Source organism: Cygnus olor, chromosome 3 (genome assembly GCF_009769625.2).
Source record: "Cygnus olor isolate bCygOlo1 chromosome 3, bCygOlo1.pri.v2, whole genome shotgun sequence".
NCBI classification, from domain to species: domain Eukaryota; kingdom Metazoa; phylum Chordata; class Aves; order Anseriformes; family Anatidae; genus Cygnus; species Cygnus olor.
The window spans coordinates 96,651,528-96,671,138 of record NC_049171.1 but is presented as its reverse complement, the minus strand read 5'-3'; the positions used below and the strand labels follow the sequence as shown (position 1 = coordinate 96,671,138).

At 40.8% G+C, this 19,611-nt stretch overlaps 1 protein-coding gene across 2 annotated transcripts in view; it reads left to right on the top strand.

Annotated features, from left to right (window-relative positions):
- Nucleotides 1-8,217: 8,217 nt before the first annotated feature.
- The window catches only part of UBR2 (ubiquitin protein ligase E3 component n-recognin 2), a 52,636-nt gene continuing 41,242 nt past the window's right edge, over nt 8,218-19,611 (top strand). Inside the window, exons 1-5 of one of the 2 annotated variants that reach the window (XM_040553294.1) lie at nt 8,218-8,396; nt 12,141-12,400; nt 14,188-14,266; nt 15,781-15,894; nt 18,854-18,981. In XM_040553294.1, the coding sequence (XP_040409228.1) occupies nt 8,319-8,396; nt 12,141-12,400; nt 14,188-14,266; nt 15,781-15,894; nt 18,854-18,981 (659 nt within the window). In that variant the 5' untranslated portion in view covers nt 8,218-8,318. The remainder of the gene's footprint in view (nt 8,397-12,140; nt 12,401-14,187; nt 14,267-15,780; nt 15,895-18,853; nt 18,982-19,611) is intronic. The other variant, XM_040553295.1, reaches the window with a different exon arrangement.

Here is a 19,611-nt window from a genome sequence, read left to right as displayed (position 1 = left end):
TTCTTCATCTTATCTGCAATTGCAATCTGCACTCTCAATCAGCTCATCTCTTTTTATTAGTAATAGATCCAGTCAGTTCGCATGCTGCATATGCTTTAGGATGGTAATGTCTTGCCTTGCCAGCAAACAGATTTTAAGGCTGAGATAACCTATATGCTTGTCTGAGGGATGTGAAAACAATTTTATGAATATTGTTTATGAAAACTGGGTTTTGCACAGCTTCGGTAGTTTTCACGTTCTGTATCTGACCGCCCTCAAAGAAGCGACAAGTAGAGCTGATGGCGTTGCAAGCCCCTTGTTTACAGCTGGCCATAACTAATTGAACACGGAAATTCTCAGCTTTTCCCTTGCTTACCACTGCGAGGACTGTTTTCCTTAAATTATCCTGCATTGCTTTTGCTCCAGTTTTACCTCTGATTATAACTTCTCTCCCTCTCCTAATTTTCGCTTCTACTGACGTTGTACTACACATAAACATTCTTCTTAAGGAAATCAGTGAGATGTTTGTAGTTCATTTTTCCTGCCTTAGATTTTGTGCCCGGTACATAATGATCCAGTTACATCTCCACTTGCGTGCTGTGACCCCGGCTTTCCACTTCTCCCCTCTACTGCCAACAAAGCGAGTTTATTTTCTAATAACCTCAAGTGCCTCCTTTCATCCTTAACTGTCTACAGATGCTTCCCTCCTCCTCTCTTGCTGGTTCGAGTCTTGCTCTTTACTTTCGAGGATTCTCCGCCTGGGGCTTTGCCCATCTCCTGCTTGTTCCACTTTGTACTACTGCCCGAGCCAGCAGCAGGCAGGGAGCTCTGGTCCCAGTCCCCGTCCTGGTCCTGGCCCCATGGCCACAGGCAGCCCTTGCCTGCTGGTGGTTCCGTGGGGCTCATGGCCAGCCTTTGGGCGAGTGGTTTGGGAACTGGCTAGGCGCTTTTCCCACTGCGGGCGGACGGATGGGCGCACACAAGGGCCGCTAATTGCTCGGTGCAGGCTTAACCGTGGGCAGAAAAAGGGGGCTTTTGTGCGATTGTCAGCCCCTCCCCGCTATTTGTACGTGTTGGTTTTGTGTTTAATAGGATTACATGACTTCTTTGCTCTAGATGCCAAAATGGATGGCTCCTTTCAGTAATAAAACAAAGCCAATAACCTGAAAGGAACCACGGCTCAAAAGCACAAACTTGACCTCTGGTTGACCTTGACATTTACAAACTCAAAAGAAGTTTTCTTTGAGCAGACAGCACAAGTCAGCCAGGCAGCCGGGCGGAGGAGAGAATGGTTTTGTTGCTTTTTGATTACATTGTTTAAACCAACATACTACATGGTTTACAATACTTCATTACAACGTATTAGGGCCTGGAGGTGATTTAATGTCTGTTTATAACTGAGACTGATCTTGAAATAAACAAACGAATGTTTGGAAAATGGATGAAGCCGTTCTGCTGGAGACAGCGTTAAATGCATCTCTGAAGAGTAAATTGTGGATGTACAGCACTTAAATGCTTTGTATTTCTACCTTCAGTTGTATTTCAGTAGTTTTATCTAACAAAATTAATCATGTTGTGGTAAAAAAATTTCTAATTGGTTAGGACCGCCAAGCAGCAACGCATTCCGTAACAAATTCACAACTTAAAATGTGTTTAGCCCTTAAAAAACTGGGGAGAAAGATAAACTAGAAAACGCTGTAACATTGCACTAAGCACCATGGTGATCTAAATTAAATCTGTTACAACCTGTTCTAATTTAAAACTGCTGTTGTGCGAATGAGGGGAAAAAATGAAGAGTTAGTTCACTTGTTCAAAGCATTTTCATATTCCCGGATAGATCTTTCATCCACCATGTCTCTGCTCGTGGGCTCCCATTTCCTCTGCATATCCACCACGTAACTGAACAAAAACGCAGTTTCAGCTTGAGCCAGGGACTCTTCCTGCAGCAGCTGGGTATCGGTTCTCGTCCACACCAGCCGGGAGAAAGCAACGTCGTCGAGCATCAGTCACCCTCGTGGTGTCCGGCTCCTCCTGACGCCCAGAAGCTCCTCTGCCAAGCGGTAGGCCGGGGCCTTGCAGGAGGAGGAGCTGCGTGCTCTGGTTTCTTCTGCCAGGGGCCCACTGCTTGTCCTACCAGTCACTTCTAGAGGTGGTCCTTCTGGCCACCTCTACAGGTGGTCCTGTCAGCCACCTCTACAGGTGGCTCCTCATGCCCAAGGCCCTACCCTCTGCTCCCAGGAATTTCACCACACGTTTCCCCAATTCTAACACCTGGCTCGCTCCAAAAGTGTCCTTCATTTCCTCAGTAGCAGCCACCAAGTGGTTAAAGCCTGATTTGAGAGGAAAAAAATCTGAAGTTGTACGGCTCCTCCAGTCCCACCGCCCACACCCTTCCGGTTGCAGACTGGAGCGAGTGGGAGCTGGCGAGGGCTTGGAGTGGAAGCCGCAGCAGAGGACTTCTGCGCTGACATGCTTGTGCAGCGTGTTGCCACCTAGTGCTGCGAATATGGAAAAGCAACATTTTTCTTCTGCTCAAGGCTGAGGCTCCTCTGAGGTGGCCACCGAAGTGGTCGTGGCTTCGAAGGTCTTCTTGTGGTGAGGACCATCTGGAGAGGAAGCGAGCAGCACTTCGGCTCTTACACCAAGTCTTTAATCCTGACCTCCTCTCCGCTCAGCCTACCTACCTCACCGTGCCCTATGCCTTGTTCTACACCGTTAGGTCTCTTAAATTCGGCTATAGACAGCCCCATGAAAGAAAGGCCGGCTAAGGGGAAGGTCACAGCGTAAGCCTGCACGTTCATAGGCATCAGAGAATAAGCAGGGGGAAAGGGCGTTAGCTGCAGCAAACATTTCAAGTGGTTCTTCCACCTTCCTAGGTGTCAACGTTGACCATGCATGGGCTTTCTTAGCACCAGCTAACAGAGCTGTTTGTGTTACTGGTGTGTCTAAATATACACCAGCAGCGTTCTGAATTTACAGTGAAAACACATGAAGTCAGGGAAATTTTTTGTGTGTATATTTTTTCCTTCACTCCTGTGTTAATTTTTCCTCCCCGTATAACTCATTAACTGACTGTTATCTTAGCTCCCATGAATTCTCTTTCAGAGGCTAGCATTTTAACTCACCCCCTTCAGTTCTATACGGTTGACACATTACACTGCAGAAAGCACCAAAATTATCATGGACTGAATTTGCACTGTATTTTTTTTCTAAGATGCTGCGTGATGAGAATAAATCATGTTGTCACCCTGACATGAGACATTAATGAAGATGCACACCCTCTTGCCCTACCCTCTTACTGGATGTTAAGTGAGAACCCTTTCACTGTCTTTTTTCTTCATTTTTGCTGTGGAAGAAGCTTTCTAATTCTGCACATCAGTTTGCTTAGCAATATTGCTGTTGCCTAATGCAATAAAAATCAGTTATGTAACAGACTTTGCTAGACTTGCACAGAATACTCACCAGAGGGGAAGATGGCCACAGTATCTTTATGCTTTTCACTATGCCTTCTTTTCACTGTTATTATGCAATATACTCTGCTCTTGATATTTTTTCTTTTATCATGTTTTTCATGTTTAAAATACATACCCGTAACCTAAGATCATGCAAAGGCAAAGGAGGGAAAATAAATATGCTTATTCTGATTTATTACTGAAAGGGTTGATATTATAGCATTTTTGCTGCAAAGGAACAAAGCATCGCCTACAGTTTGTCAGATAGTATTTTTAATACTCTAATTCTGAATCAAATTCTTAAAATAACCTGTGTTTGCAGATTACCGTGTGCTCTTTTGTTCTGAATAATGTCTTGGTTAGTGAACTATGTCTTATCAATCCACAAAGTACTGGGTGTCATTGTTCACCTCATTCACAATTCATCTTTTAATTAAGATTATCACAGGCAAAATTCTATTTTGGTCAGCATAATTTGTCATTGGAATTGGCAGCACAGAAATAAAAGAATTACTATCTGAATTTATCTAAAGGCCATGTAGGAGATGGTGACTACAAGCCTACCTCATCCAGCACTGAGGAGGAAGGGAGGGAATGACAATGGCTTTAAAAAACATACTTGGAGTGTAAAAATCACTACTTTGGCCATTCAGTATCTACTAAATAAACTGTTCTATCAAAATTATTGTTATTACATATATAAATCTGAGTCTTACACTTAGATGCATGCTTTATTCAGTGGAAAGGGTTGCTGACTGGGAAAATTAAAGAGACAAATGTCTTTGCAAGGTTATGATCTTAGATATAGGTATGTAGCATCAACTTCATGCAGCAAAATGCTGATCATTTGCTTTAATAGTTAAACTTTGAAATTAAGTTACAACTACATCATTGTTTTAGAGAGCAGACATGGAAGGAAATGCTTTTAAAATGATGTTTTCTGTTTGTTTGTTTGTTTTTTAATTCTACAAGGAGATGAACCTTTCCCGGTGAATGCAATTCTGAATCCTCTCAAGACTTACCTTTCCTAATGATTGCCAGAAGACCATGTAGACGTGAGGAAAAATAAGTAGCATTTTTTTATCTGAGTCTGTAAGAAGACTGTCCCTGCAGTCTAGTTTTCTATTTGCATTCAAATTAATATAGCGATGCTAAACTGACTACATTTAAGGTACAGTGAACACGCCAGCAATCCAGACACTTAAAATTCCCTCCCATGTCCCTTTATCTTATGATTTCATCCTCTCGTACTCTCAAATGCTGTGGAGGACTCTGCAGCTGGCCTTGAAGATGATCCCATGCAAGCAGTATTCAGCCAAGAAGACCATTTCTGTAACCAGAGCTCCTCTTTGGAGCATGCACTGCTGGAGTCCCTTTCTCCTTCAACATAGTTAGACTTCAGCTTGGCTGCTGCAGGTGATGTCTATCGTGCTTGTGGTGAGAGGCAGTCTTCTGGTATGGAAGATCCTGTTTCATTAGTAGCTTCTAAAATAGTTTTTAGACAGGAACTGCCAGTCTCCACTGCCGTAATTCATATTTGCTCAATTATGCTTATATTTACATTTTTTTAATGGATGCAGCTTTTATTAAAAGTAATGGAATGAAATCAATGAATCAAATGAATTGACCCCCAGTCAAAGTGACATTTAGGTTCTGTTTTACATTTTTCTTTCAGTTGTTGTTTTTCTTATGGCAGAGGCAAGCAGGTGCTTTAACAGGCAGGCCAGAATGTGAAAGAGAGCTAATATCTGCATCTTTCATAAACATCATCTATAGCACTGTGTGCACTGTGTTGTATGTTGGCAGCAAGGTTAAACCCAGAAGCACAGCAGGTAGAACAGGGAAATGCTATGAAGATTTAATATTAGCCTTGTTAAAACATTGCATTCTATAGATTTATTTTCTTCAATTTCTATCTGATAATAAACCTGGAATAAGTTAGACTTTTTGACAGCAGATAGAGGTGGTGTGTGTCCTCAACCTTAATTATTGTTCTTGAATTTGAATAACATCATTTATTATGAAGTTAACGGCAGAGACTAAAAGTTATGAAATCTACCCAAAGTTATAAAAAATGATACCCAGGAACTAGTTAGACTCATACTGAATTAATAGCTTTACAGCCTGCTGTATGTTTGGGTCCTGCACCTTTCTGGGCAAAATAAAATTCCTTTCATGTTACTAAACCCCAGGATTTTTCCAACATTTACTATACACCTTGCAGGAGAAACCATTAAATCACAGCTTTCTTTCACCTTCTGCCTTCTTCCAGAGATGTGTCATCTTCTGTATTCCTTAGGCATCAACAGTGCATGAATAAGAAGCAGTGTGGGCTTTGCTGATCTTCTGAGGAATAGATAATTATTTTACATATTCTAAGAACAATCATTCAAAAAGTGGCAAATGATTTAAAAAATAAATACAGTAAAAAGATGAACTCTGCGTGTAGTAAGGGTACAATCAGACAAAAGGAAATTAAGCTTATTCGTAGAATATTGGGAGGTTAAATTAATATTCTAAATACAATTAGTATTCTAAATTCTTCTATGATTTTTTCATAGCACTAGCTAAAAGCATCTTTTTTCTGTTTTCGCCATCAGCCTTTCCAGACGTGTATGTTCCCTTCATCTCAAAATTCACCAGAACTCCCAAACAAAGTATGTAAGTAAATGTGATGATTTATAAACCCTTGAGGTTTCAGGAACAAGTGCTTATATAGTATGAGTAATGTGCTAGCGTGCACTGCTGCCCCCTGATGCAAGGAGCGTTAAATCTGTTTGGGAGTAGCTGGACAATGGCACACAGCCCACCCTCTTTCTTTTATTAATATATGGCCATAGATGCATTTGTCACTGTTCGGATGGACAGAAGATAATGTCTCTCCCTTGCGTAACTTCGTATTTAAATTATTAGTTGAGAGGAGCGTGAGGAGAAAGTAGAAGAAGTAAGACATAAAAGGGAAAAAACAACTATGCGTGTGCACTATGAGAATGTTTAAAAATTCTTAAGGAATATAAGCTGCTAACTGGATCTCACTTTTAATGCACAGTTTTGTTGTAAATTAGTACAATTTGGCAATGGCAACATGTATGGCCATCTCTGGCTAGCACTTTAGGCAATTATAACTCTGTTTGTCTTTCCACTTCCTACCTGTTTATTCACCTCTTCCACATCGTGTAAATTTGGGAGTGTAAACTGTTGGGAGCAGAGACTTCCCCAGCACTACTTGCTGGTGTAGGTTCCTCATCTCCGCTTAGGTTTATGGAGAGTGCTGGACGGAAGCAAGACCCAGTTTGTGCCCAACGCTGAGGTGCCAACGCGCAGGCAAGCCTGCGGGTACGACAGGGATACAACATTTTTCAGGAAGAGCTTGTGGAAAGCGGGGACACTTATTATCTGAAACTATAAATAGGCTCGTGGGGGATATTTGCTTGTTGTTTTTGGTAGGGGTGACTGTTTTTTAAGTTGCAGATGTGGAGCTCTTCCTTAATGAGCAGCACTGCCGCTTGGGCAGTGCGTGGCACCCGTGAGGGCTGCCACCAGGAGGGCTGAAGAAGAGGATCTAGAGCTTCTGCAATTTTTGCACTCGGTAACATTTGTCTTAAAGCCATAGTCGCCACGCTGGCCTCATTTACAGATTTTTGTTTCTTTTGTGGGTGGAACATTTTTTTGCTTTCATGGTCAGCCGTCAGGGTGATCAAAGTGTGTCCCAAAGCCTTAACCAGAGGGTGTGTGTGTGTGTACATGCGTGTGCAAGTACGTACATCTGTGTGTGTGTGTGCATTTGTATGTGCCTGTGTGTACGTGTGTGGGGCTGTACATGTGTGTACATCTGTATATGTGTGTACATGTTTGTACAGCTGTAAGTCTGTATATCTGTATGGGTATGTGTGTCTGTACGTGTCTGTGTGTGTCTGTGTGTCCACGTGTGTTTCTGAGTGGATATGTACATGTGTACGTGCATCTCTGTATACATCTGTGCATTTGTCTGCAATGGGTGCAAGCTGGAACATAGAAGGTTCCACTTAAATATGAGAAGAAACTCCTTCACCTTGAGGGTGACAGAGCACTGGAACAGGCTGCCCAGAGAGGCTGTGGAGTCTCCTTCTCTGGAGACATTCAAAACCCTCCTGGACGCGTTCCTGTGTGACCTGATCTAGGTGTTCCTGCTCCGGCAGGGGGATTGGACTAGATGATCTTCCAAGGTCCCTTCCAATCCCTAACATTCTGTGATTATGTGATTCTGTGTGTACGTCCGTGTGTGTGTGTATGTGTGTGTGTGTGTGTCTATAGGTGTGCATATATGTGTACATCTGCGCTTTCATGTGTACGTACGTGTGTGTAGATCTGTGTGTGCTTTTTGTGTGTCTGTTCGCATGTATGTCTGTGTGTGCATATGCCTGTGTGTGTACGTGTGTGTGTCTGTGTGGATGTGCGTGTCTGTGTGTGTACATGTGGGTGTGTCTGTGTGCGTACATGTGGGTGCATACCTGGCTACGTATGTATGTGTACGCGTGTGTCTGTGTGTATATGTGCGTACACATGTGTTCACGTATGTGTGCACATACTTGGGTTTATTCGTGTCACTGTGTCTGTGTTCGTACGCGTGTCTACACGCGTGCACACGCGTGCCCACTGCGGCCCCCCCTCCAGGCGCCGGGCACCCCTTGTGGCGCCGGGCCGCCCCTCAGCCCCACCCCGGCCCTAGCAACGCGCGCCGTCTCCCAGGCAACCGGCGTGGCGCCTGAGGGAGAGCCTACAACCCCCAGCATGCCCCGCGGCGCGGCACGGTGACGCAGCGTGCCGGAAGCGGGCTCCCGGGTCAGAGCGGCCGGCAGGGCCCGGTTCCGGGGGTCGCTTCCGTGGCGGCGGCGGCGGCGGCAGAAGATGGCGGCGGAGCTGGAGGCGGAGGTGCCGGCCTTCGACAGGGGCCTGCTGGAGTGCTCCGCCGAGGAGATCGCCGCGGTGAGGGCGAGAAGCGGGCGGGGGAGGGCGGCCGGGAGCGAGCAGCCCGGCGGGACGTTAATGGCCGGGTCCTTCCTTCTTCCCTCCCCCCCCCGTCCCGGTGATTGAGGGTCTGCCCAGGGCTCGTGCCGGCGGAGTGCGGGGTTACTGGGGCGGGGAGCTTGTGGGGGAAATAGGAATAAAGCCCGTGTGACTCCGAGCCCTTTACCTGCGTCTCTATACCCGTTTTTACGAAGAGCGCTTCGGAAGTCAGAGAATGGGAGCCCTACAGACAAGCTGTTCAGAGAAGCGTTTTGTTTTCGCTTCTGGTGTAGATGCCAAACCTTAGACGTTACCTATTTGAGGAGTTGGCTCCGTGTGTTAAAATATTGGGGCTGCCTGTGTGTGTACGCCTGTAGGATAAGACCTTGAGGAGCTGACCTACGTCGGCCGCTTCCCGAAACAAAAGATAGTGTTATAGCTCAGGTTATCCTTCAGTTACGGTGGTGTACCTACAGCGCAGGCAGGGGGATGATGAAATGGCCAAATGTGCGTAGTTAGCACAAACGGAGCCCAAGCGGCCTTATCTCTGTGAGTGGTGGCTGCTTTTCTGGGTCACGCTGCTGATAAACCCAGAGGTCCACCAAGTGGAGCACATGTACAGATTTGCTCCGTAGGTACCAGCGCCATCGTAACCTTAGTCAATGCTTTCTCAATTTTATTCTCCAGCACAAGCTACAATTTGTAGACCTATAGCTGTCAATTCTGCTGTGTGCTAGCAGTTATACACAACCAATGCTGCCTGATTGTGTAAGTGACCAGGGTACTTGGCTTTTAGCACTGTTTTTCTCCCCTTCCCCTCCTTTGCCCCCCTTTGCTGATAGCACAATACCAAGAAAACAAACACCAGTCCACAGCAAGTTACAGCACTTTGCATTTCAGTTTCCCGTTGCAGCAACTTAACTATAAACTTCCACAGAATAACAATCAAAAAGAATAAATTACCGATATCTGTAGCAGCACATGAACCTGGAGTGCAGGTGCTTTTTTAGCTATTACTTAGCTATTTAGCTATTATGCAGCTAACAAAAACATAAATTATTTAAATTACACCTTTTAGCTTTTGAAAAGAGTAAATTGAATTGTTTCATGACTTGTTTGTATTACATGTATTGTTCTGCTAGTATCTGTTACGGAGATACGGGTTTAATAGGAACACTTGATGGACCATTAGATATTTGCTTACATAAACGTTATTTGAAAAATGCTTTTTGGGTTATTTTCAAGGCTGTCAAAAGTTACTGCCAGGGAGCAGTAAGTCTGAGGGGGGTGAAAATGAGGAGAAATACGCTTCCCTTTTTAATAAAAATCTCTCTTGGGAGAACAGAACATTAACTTTTCTTACATGTGACTTCAGAGTCGAAGACAGACAAAGAAGCCTTGCCTAAATATGAGTTGTTTTTCTTGAAGAATATATGCCAAAGTTTTGAGTAGTTTTACTGCACTTGAGTACCTCCAAGGCAGTGATTTAGAAAAGTAGCAGAACCTATATGTGCATACATGTATATTGTTTAATAGCAATTTTACATGCACAGTAGTGTGTTGAGTTGTCCTCCTGGTGGTTCTTGGTGTGACATCTGTTTCCTTGTCCTAGCAGCCCATACCTCCTGCCTTCTGATACTCTCTTAGCCAGGATTCAAAACTGTGAGCGCAGTTGTGTGTAGAACTGGATCCACGAAGAGAGTTAGCTGTGATGACACTCAGAGTTGCCACACCTAACTTTCAGGCAATTACTCCCAGAATTTTGGGGATGGGAAAGCCATTTACTTGAGGAACAAGAATTTTCTCTGGCCAGGTATTTGCCTGAGCTTGTAGCGCAGCAAATAGGCACTGTCTGTTTTCTAGGTAGAAATTAGTGATGTGCTACTGATTTAAAAGGTGGAAATTAAAGGCACTTTGCTGAGAAAAGTGCAGGTGTAATTACTAACGTATACTCTGGAAAATCATCTAAAAAATGTTCTTATTAAATAGGAATCATGGAAGAGGCAATGTCAGTTCCACTGTGATTGGGTCATTTCCTGGCGGTACTAGATACGATGAAAGAGGAGGAAAAGATTCATGAGCAGGGGGGAAAAAATCAAATTATTACATTCTTAACAATGAATTTTTTTTTTTGGTGCAATATAGTCTGAATCCTGGTAGTAATGGTGAGATTATCTCTAAACTTTTAGATGGATGGGAGTTTGGGGGATCTTTTTGCATGGACTTAGTTGGAAAAAATCCTGGCATTGACCACCAAAGCAAGATCAACACAGAAAGATTTAGTAGGTTGGTTTTGATTTTAAGGAGTCAAACTGAGGGAAGGAGAAGTGAGGAGAGCATAATTTTTTACTAAGAGCCGTATTGACAAATTTTTTATATGAAGTTCTGCATTAGAAAAACATAGTCTAGTAAATGAAAATATTGCAGTGCATTAAAAACAGAAAACACAAACCCAAACAAGCAAACAAACGAAACACAACACACACACAACCACCCTCGAATGGCGTACATGCTTTGCTGACTCTTTGTTTTGTGAAGAACCTTACCACAACTGTGTTATCTCAAGCGTACGTTCTTAAGAGTTCATCATGTGCAGTTTGGAGTAAACCAAGCTAAAACATTTGATTATCAAACCTGTTTATTTTGGAATAATTAATTTTCGCTTTTCATGTGCAGTTTCAGGTTGATTCTGAATTCTTTATCTGAAGTTGCCTGGGGGTATCTGGTTGTCATACTTACAGTGAGAAATGGCATGACGACGAGAAATGGCGTGCTACGGCTGTTTATATCGTGCAGGATTTAATAAGTGCACACTTGCAGTAAAGGCATGCTCTAGTTTATTTATTATAAAAGCCTTGCAGCCTTAATTGGCAATTTAGGCCTTCATAAAAATGTAATCCACAAGGCTGGAATAAAACAAACGTTGGCTTTGAGGATTATTTTATACTCTTCTGGTGCGTGTGTATACGAGGTACACATGATGAGACACCTAGAAAAAACCGTGGCGTACAGGAGGAAAAAACTAGAAAGCTGTTTCTTGGCGGGTTATAGCAGGTACAGTAGTTTGGCTTTTAAAATCTCTGTCAACACAGATTTTAACTGATTGACTAAGAGAATTCATGCATCAAACATACTTGAAATAGTAATTCGGATGAGTTATTATTTTGGTGGTAGGAGAAACAAAAATAAAACCTCTTATTTTCTTAGTTAATTTGTTGAAATTAAATGAGATGGATGGTTACCTAATGTTGTGTTTGCCAGTCTCCTTGTGCTTTTTGTCTTTGCCTGCTCCGTGCCAACTCCAGGCTTCCGCTGCGCCTCTGTGTCCCCAGCTGGCAGCATCAGTCTGCACGCCACGTAAATGCAGCCAGCATACCCTTAAAAGTCACGGTGAACGCTGGGACGTTTCACTGGTCATGCATCCTGGTGGAAAACCTTTAAGAATTTGAACTCTTAAATCTTGTGTTTTGGAAAACAACAACAAAAAACTGCTGTATGTCAAAAGGATAAAATGTGCAAGGTGGTAAACAGATGATTCCTTTCCTAATGTCTGCCTTATGTAACCTGCTAGGTTTAGCACTTAGAAGCAAACCGGGCTTTCTGGTTTTGTAATGCCATTTTAGATTTTTAAGTTAGAAATAAGAAAGGCTTCCTGATGGATAGAACTGTGGTTGGTATTTTTTATTAACATGACTTTTTTACTGTTTCTTTTTATTTTAAAAGAAATGGCTGCAAGCAAGTGAGCTTCAGAAACAAGTATACCAGCATCTGGCCTATTATGTACCAAAAATTTACTGCAGGGGTCCCAACCCTGCTCCACAAAGAGAAGACATGCTGGCACAACACGTTTTGCTGGGACCAATGGAATGGTATCTTTGTGGCGAAGATCCTGCATTTGGTTTTCCAAAGCTTGAGCAAGCAAACAAGCCTTCCCATCTCTGCGGCCGTGTTTTTAAAGTGGGAGAGCCTACGTATTCTTGCAGGTAGTTCGAAATACAATTTTGAAGCATTTCTCACTTGTGAAGTTACAGAACAAGTTTAGATAGAAATGTGCTGTCCTAATGAAAAGTTTATACCTCAAATATCTTTTTAAAGTAAATTCATGGTTGTCTTTCATGATGGATCAGACCAGAGAAAAATTAACACACGATGGGGTTGTAAATGTTAAAATATCAATTAGTATATTGTAGACTGTTTTCTGTACAGAAGTAATGCAAGACAAAAAGAGTAATTCAGGTGAACTGTCAGAGTGATTTAAGGGCATTAATCAGAAATAAGCGGGCAGGTGCATATCATGGAGTTCGGGTGTTTAAGAAGTGTTTTGAAGCCTCTCATCTTGAGGTGGAGGAGATAAAATTTGTGGGTTCCTTAGATCCCTGTTACTGTTCCCTGTTGTGTTTTAAGAAATTGCTTTGGTTTATAGCTGGTAATGAGCAATAATGAGAGTTTAAATGAAACTTCTGTTGGAGATAGAGAATAAATGTTTTATGAGTTAACAAAATTTGTTAAAAGCAGCAGCTTTCCTTTCCAGTTGTGAAATTTACAGATCTGCTTCCGCTTTAGTTTATCAAGCCCCCTTACTTGTTTGAGAAATTACTTTGCCAACGGTACTGAGTTTGTCGTAAGTTTAGGGCTCTGAAGAATGGATACCCAATATTGTAGAACTAAATTGTTGCAATAAGTGGTTCCCTTTAATATCTTTAAAAAAAAATGCAGTGTTCCACAAACAGAAATTATTGTAAAAACAGAATAGCTTCCTATATTTCTGCTTTGACATTTTTACTTTCTGTGACTCCTTTGGAGGAAAGAAACATGAAAATGACTTGGTACTTCATGCATATTAAGTCGTGGCTGCCTGATTATCTTTCAGTGATTAACTGGTTGAATTTATTTAGTGAAATGAAATTAAGAGAATTCTTGATAATAGCATTCCATAGGATCTATAGTGTCATCTTTTGAACAAAATATGTTGTTTCTCTGAATTATTGTTTTTAAAATAACCATCATAAGACACTGATTTTCCTGGTGGTCACTTTTACATTGCATAACCTGAGTCCCTTAAATCTTGAGGTGGCTTGAAAGCAGTCACCTTACATAAGTTCATGTATTTTCAGCATTGCTTTTTTCAGGGAGGTAATTAAAAATAATGCATAACTGTTTCCTTCATTCTTTTAGTCCTTTTTTCATAGAAATATTACTTCTGTCTAATGCAGCAGTGCTTGTAGACAGGACTTAATTATGCTCTCCAGTCTTCTGGTTGAGGAAATTGCATTCTTGGACCTGTTCAGTGAGCTTGTAGGTCTAAACTTGGAAGCAGACGTTTGATGTAATCTGTTGTGTGCTGTCTTTCTTTCCAGTGTTCAGTAAAAAAAGTCTTTGATGGCTGAAGATTGTTAGTGCTAGTATTCTGTACTCAGGAGAACTTGCTTAGGTTTATACTGTGTACCTGTCTGCACTGCATGCTGTAATCCACCTGTTTACTTGCTTATATGCTTGTCTCACCTCTTGGAAGACAGTGGCTAACCCAAGTATAAATGTTACCCAAACAAACTTTCTATAGCCTCTTCTGTTTTGAGAGCAGATTTTTTTTCCCCATTTCCATTTTAATTGTTTCCCCCTCCTTGGAACCTATCCCTTTCATCCTTCAGAATAACATATACAGTAGTCAGAAGGCTGATATTGGTGATGCTTGAATGTTACCTGTTGTCGAATGTGCAATTAAAGTCTAAAAATATGTTTAATGCTTTTTTTCCCTCTCTCCTGTTGTCAGAGACTGTGCAGTTGACCCAACATGTGTGTTGTGCATGGAGTGCTTTCTTGGAAGTATTCACAGAGAGCACCGATACAGGGTTAGTAATACTGCTGGAGTACGTGGTGTAGTCATTAACGTCTTTGCGTATGGACCTTCATGTTTATAGTTTAAACTGTAAATATATATTTGTAGAATGTATACCTAATTTCAAAACATTGGGTGCATATGAGGTTTGGAGTTAGTCTGTGCAATAATCTTGTATGAACTTGAGTGTTTGAATTTGAGTGTACATTCTGAAGTTTAGTATTTTTAAATGTTGAGCAATTACATTTTATGCACAACAACTAAACTTACGAATGTGTTTGTTATTTTTAATATATACCCTTGAGTGTGTTTTACAGCATTAAACTTGGTTTTTGCTCGTTTTGGATACGATGATTTTTAGAAGGTATTGAAAAACCTTTGCTACGAAACTGCTATTGTTTTAAAATTATTTCCTTTAAATGTCTGACATTAAATTCTGTACAATAGCAGCATTTTTGTTTGTTTTTAAATATAATGTGAAAGTAACAAATTAAAACTGTAGATGCCTATGTCTACTGCTACTAATAGTGTAGATTTATTTTTGTGGGTTTTTTTGAACTAGAAGTCCTTGGTGTGTTTTTAAGCCAGGGAGCTAAGTGCAGCCTTTCTGTAAATCTGTTTTTGACAATGCTTCACTGCACTGCTGTTAGTGTAATTATGCATTGATTTGATTTACATTGAGTGCTAGAATTTAGAGGGGAAAAAAAAAACAAAACAACCTGCTTCAAGAAACCCAACCCAGTTGCTGATACCAGCATACTTCTAGGTTTTTAGCTTGCAAGCTTTCTTAGGGAATTAGCAAGTCTAGATGACATCCAAAAGTGTAAGCAAATATTATTTCAACTGTCCATCCAACTTTATTGATACTGTAGGGTGTATTTGTATGTATAAAAAGTACCTTTCTGACACAAATAGGTGAAGAAAGAATTATTCTATGAATTATTTAATAGTTGTGGTTCAAAAACTGTTTTAATAAACTTTGACTTAAAGCAAAGATAAGCACAAATTAATAAACGTAACAATGTGAACAATACATCATTACAGTATTCAGCTACTGCTTACTATGCTTATGAAGATTTATGATGCAAACTGTTTGTAAGTTTTGTCCAGGAACTCCTGTTATCACAAATGGCGCATCTGTTCCTTTAATAACATTATATGAAATGATAAAGCTTTGCTCAGATGAAAAATGTGAGAATCTGAAGTAGGAAAGGTGGCATTACAAGTAGGAAATTCAGGAAAGCTGCACATTACTACTGTGTTGTCCTGTCATAAACTGTACATTAATTCTACACAGCCTTGGACGTGGGTAGAATAGGAATGTTTGGACCTTTTTTTTCCTTTTGGCATAGGCAGGTCATAGAAACAGACATGATTTTACTGTTTGTTTTTTTTTTTAACAGGGTACTGGAAAAAGCTATCAGGTGTTGTGATCATGCTTTCGTAGTTTAGCTGTGACTACTTGTGTTAATGTGCATGCATGCTTATATGTGTGTTCACATAACTTTGTTTTAAAAATCATTTCAGATGACAACATCGGGTGGAGGAGGTTTCTGTGACTGTGGTGATACAGAGGCTTGGAAAGAAGGTCCTTATTGTCAAAAGCATGAACTTAACACTTCAGAGACTGCAGAAGAAGAGGTAGTAACAGTTAAGACATCATGTTTCAAAACACTATTAACTGTGCATGTGTGTGTGTAAGAAATCATTCAAATGAGCTGATATTTAGTCTTCTATGCCGAAACATAAGCGTTCACAGGAGACTAAATTTAATAGAGATATTGAACTATACCATGAATTAGACAAAATTAATATCTTACCAAACTTGAGAGTTACTTAGAATAACATTTTCTACTTGAAGGCTTTATTTTGTATGTTCTTGGTTGCCTGTGCAGCTTCAGTTCTGTTTCTTTGTTTTTCTGCCTTATTCTGAAAGGCAATCTTCCATGTGAAAAAAATTTGTATGTAATCATGTGCCTGAATAAGCCAAATTAAGCTATCTGTGTAACATATGTTCTGATTCTCACAAAGTAAAGTGCACAAATATTTTTGAGTCAAAATTACTTGCTATTACAGAAATGCCATAGAGTTAAGATAGAGGTCTATAAAAGCTTGTTTCCTATGGCGAAGGTAAATAGAGAACATCCCTTAATTTCTTATAGCATAACAACTTAGATATATTAAATGAAGCTAGCAAAAAAAAAAAAACACAACGCTACTTACATGAATTCAAGCTGTTGAAATTAATGCTACGTAGAAAGCACTGTTCTGACTAAAAGTTTATATATGTTCAGAAGGCAATTTAACCTATTCGTGGAAGAAAAAATAATTGATGGCTACGTAAAAGTGCAGGTACCATCTTTGACTTGGGAAGTCTTTGTGTCTTAAGGTAGCAAAGACCAGAGGAACTTTCTGCCCTTATACTCTTTCCTTAGTGTCTGTTACTACGTTTCAGGAATGATAGCGTCTAGTTGGACTTCTGGTCTGACCACTTAAAGCTGTTCTTAAGTAATAGAATTTGTGACATTTTTTGAAGGGAATATATGAAAACAAAATCACACGAATTTTGCTGATCTGATGGTTTAAGTGAAGCTACTCTAAGCGTATTTGCAGTGACAGTAGTCCTTCCAAAATCTGTCCTCACTGTCTCGACCCTTAGCAATTTCTGCATGGACTCACCGCTTGGCCTACCTACCAGGTTACATTAGTGGACATCCTCAGAAAACGTGTTCTGCAATCTTGGGTGGGCTGCTACCGTGGTGTCCAATGATACTTACAGTGGCAATGAAAGACGGCAGTAATTTGATTGATGGAAAAACTTTAGGTACTGGGCAGGTTTTGTGCTTCTTCCCCATAAGTGATGGGGACCGAGATCCTCCCGTGGAGCGTTGTGTTTGAGGTGGATCAAACAAAAAAAGCGCGTTTGAGCGCGCTGGTAGCCTGCTTTCTCCTTGCCCAGACATGTGTCTTTGCTGAAGGTGTTGGGAATAGAGGCAATGCAGCTGTTTAAGGTTTGCCTTTGCTGTTGGTGATTGATAACTCTGCATATCCTAAATAAGTTTTAAATTAATCAAAAAAGAGAAATGGTGGTTATTAGCATTCCTGTAAAACTTCCAAATATGCCAGAAGTGTGTTGGGGCGGGTGGTTGAATAAACTTTACTGTATACAACATAAGTCAACGTTTTTTTTTACAGTATGAATACAATTTACAGGATGACTGAAGTTTACAACAATTCACAGTGCAGGTGAATTGCTGACTGCTGAGGGCCCGCTGTAAATGATGCAGACTTCTTCTGAAAAGTTTCTTGTGGCCATTTTGATACGCTGTAAGCTGTACTGAAGTACAGAACTTGGTGGTACAATGTAATCCTACAACAGAAGTTGTACTGCTGCTCCATATCTTTCTCTGTTAAATATTACACAGACTTTTACAGTATTCTGAATTGAGTCAGTGACCCAATATTAGTCCATGTGGTCCAACAGGTGGCTTGCAGGCCATGCAGTTTTCCCTTGCCAGATTTGTAGAAGAGGCAGTAGTTGATTTGAGCATCAAAATTTAGAGAGTTGATGGTTGTCTTGATCTGCTTTTATTTGTAAAGCGGTAGTAGAAGAAGAAACCGTTCAGAGAAGAGGCTTTTAATGTTTTCTATTTGTACACAAATCCCATGAAATGGATTGGAAGGAAATGGCAGTTTTATGTGCTGGCTGACAGGGGGCTGACATATCAGTTTCTGCTGTCGTGGGGAAGGAAACCAACTACAGGTGTGTGACGTGGCAGTGGATCTCTTTTTTTCTGCTCCAGAAAGAAGTTCCTTTGAGTTTGCAGACTGAGGCAGCACTCCTCCTCCTCTTTTCAGTTCCCTTAGCAGCAGCAGCCCTTCCCTTCTGGCAGAGAAGGGAGGCTGAGTTTATAGTGGCTGCTGCAGATGTCAAATGGGGGCACCCTGTGCAGAACGGGCACAGGTGGAGGTGTGTTCCCATGCAAAAGGGAACGGGTGTCCCTGAACAAGATGGACGTGTGGGCAGATGGTACCGTAGTGTGTGAGACTTCCATCCTAACTCGTGATCTCAGTGTGCTGGTGGTTGTACAGTCTTGGACAGATAAGACTTCTGCCTCTAAAAGCCTGGTACATATAAAAGAAGGCAAGGAATGTATATTTATTGGTGTTCTGCAGTTTACTAATATTGATAAGTGGAACAAAATATAGTGATCTCAAATTACATTTTTTGAAGACATTATGGAAAAAGCAGGTTCTGATACAGCTGAGGTTGAAAGCGGGTTGGTTATATTAGAAGGTATGCAGAAGTGAGAAGGAAAGTGAAAACACAGAAGTGTGAAAATTTAAGTGGGTGATCATAGGCAAGTTAGCATTCGGGCATTGAATGCTAGATTCCCACTTCGGTGATTTTCAGTGAAGAACACAAAAAAGAAAACAGGCTGATTATTGGCTCTGTTCCTTTCAAATGCAAAGTTATTTAAAGAAAGGCACCATTAAAGATGCTTACATCATCTTCGACACAAAGAAGTTAGAATTTGACAGAATTCCCTATTCTGAATGCCATTTAAGTTCTCAATTGCTATTTATACTTATTTTTCAGGATCCTCTTGTGCACTTACCGGAAGATATGGTAGCAAGAGCTTATAATATTTTTGCTATTACGTTTAAATATGCAGTAGATATATTAACATGGGAAAAAGAAAATGAATTGCCTGGCCTAGAAATGATGTAAGTATAGCCTTTGTCTTTTGCCTTTTAAAGGCCTGCAGATATTTCCAATGAAAACATGTAAATTCTGACTTTAAGCCTATCTTCTGTCTTTCCTAAAATTCTATCAGGAATATTTTGTAGGCTATAGACTGAAATAATTTTTAGTAGATTTGTTTTTCCTATGTCTCTTATTTCTGGGTATATCCCATGATATAGATGATGAAGCAATGTGTCTGTGATAGCTTTATTTTCCTAATATTGTAAAGGAAATATTACTACAATATTACTACCCTAAAACAAGTGGTGGCACGAAAGTTATTGGTGTTCTAATGGCAAAAGCATTTTTGTGAGCCATTTATTACAAATTTTGAAACATTACAGAATACTGAAGTATAATGAAGTATAATCATAGATATGTTTTTGTTTGTGTCAGCTTGTTAGTAGCTGTATGAAGAAGACTGCTATATAACAAAATGATGGGAGTCAAAAGATTGTATTGAATCTATGTAATCTTAAGAAGTCGTGGGTTTGAGGATTGTGTAGTTTGTACTCTTTCAGAGACTGCCAAGCTTTTGTTGTGTAATAGAAACTCTTATGTAGTACTGGGGAAACAGGTGTGATAAAATAACGCCAGACCAGTGAAACCTC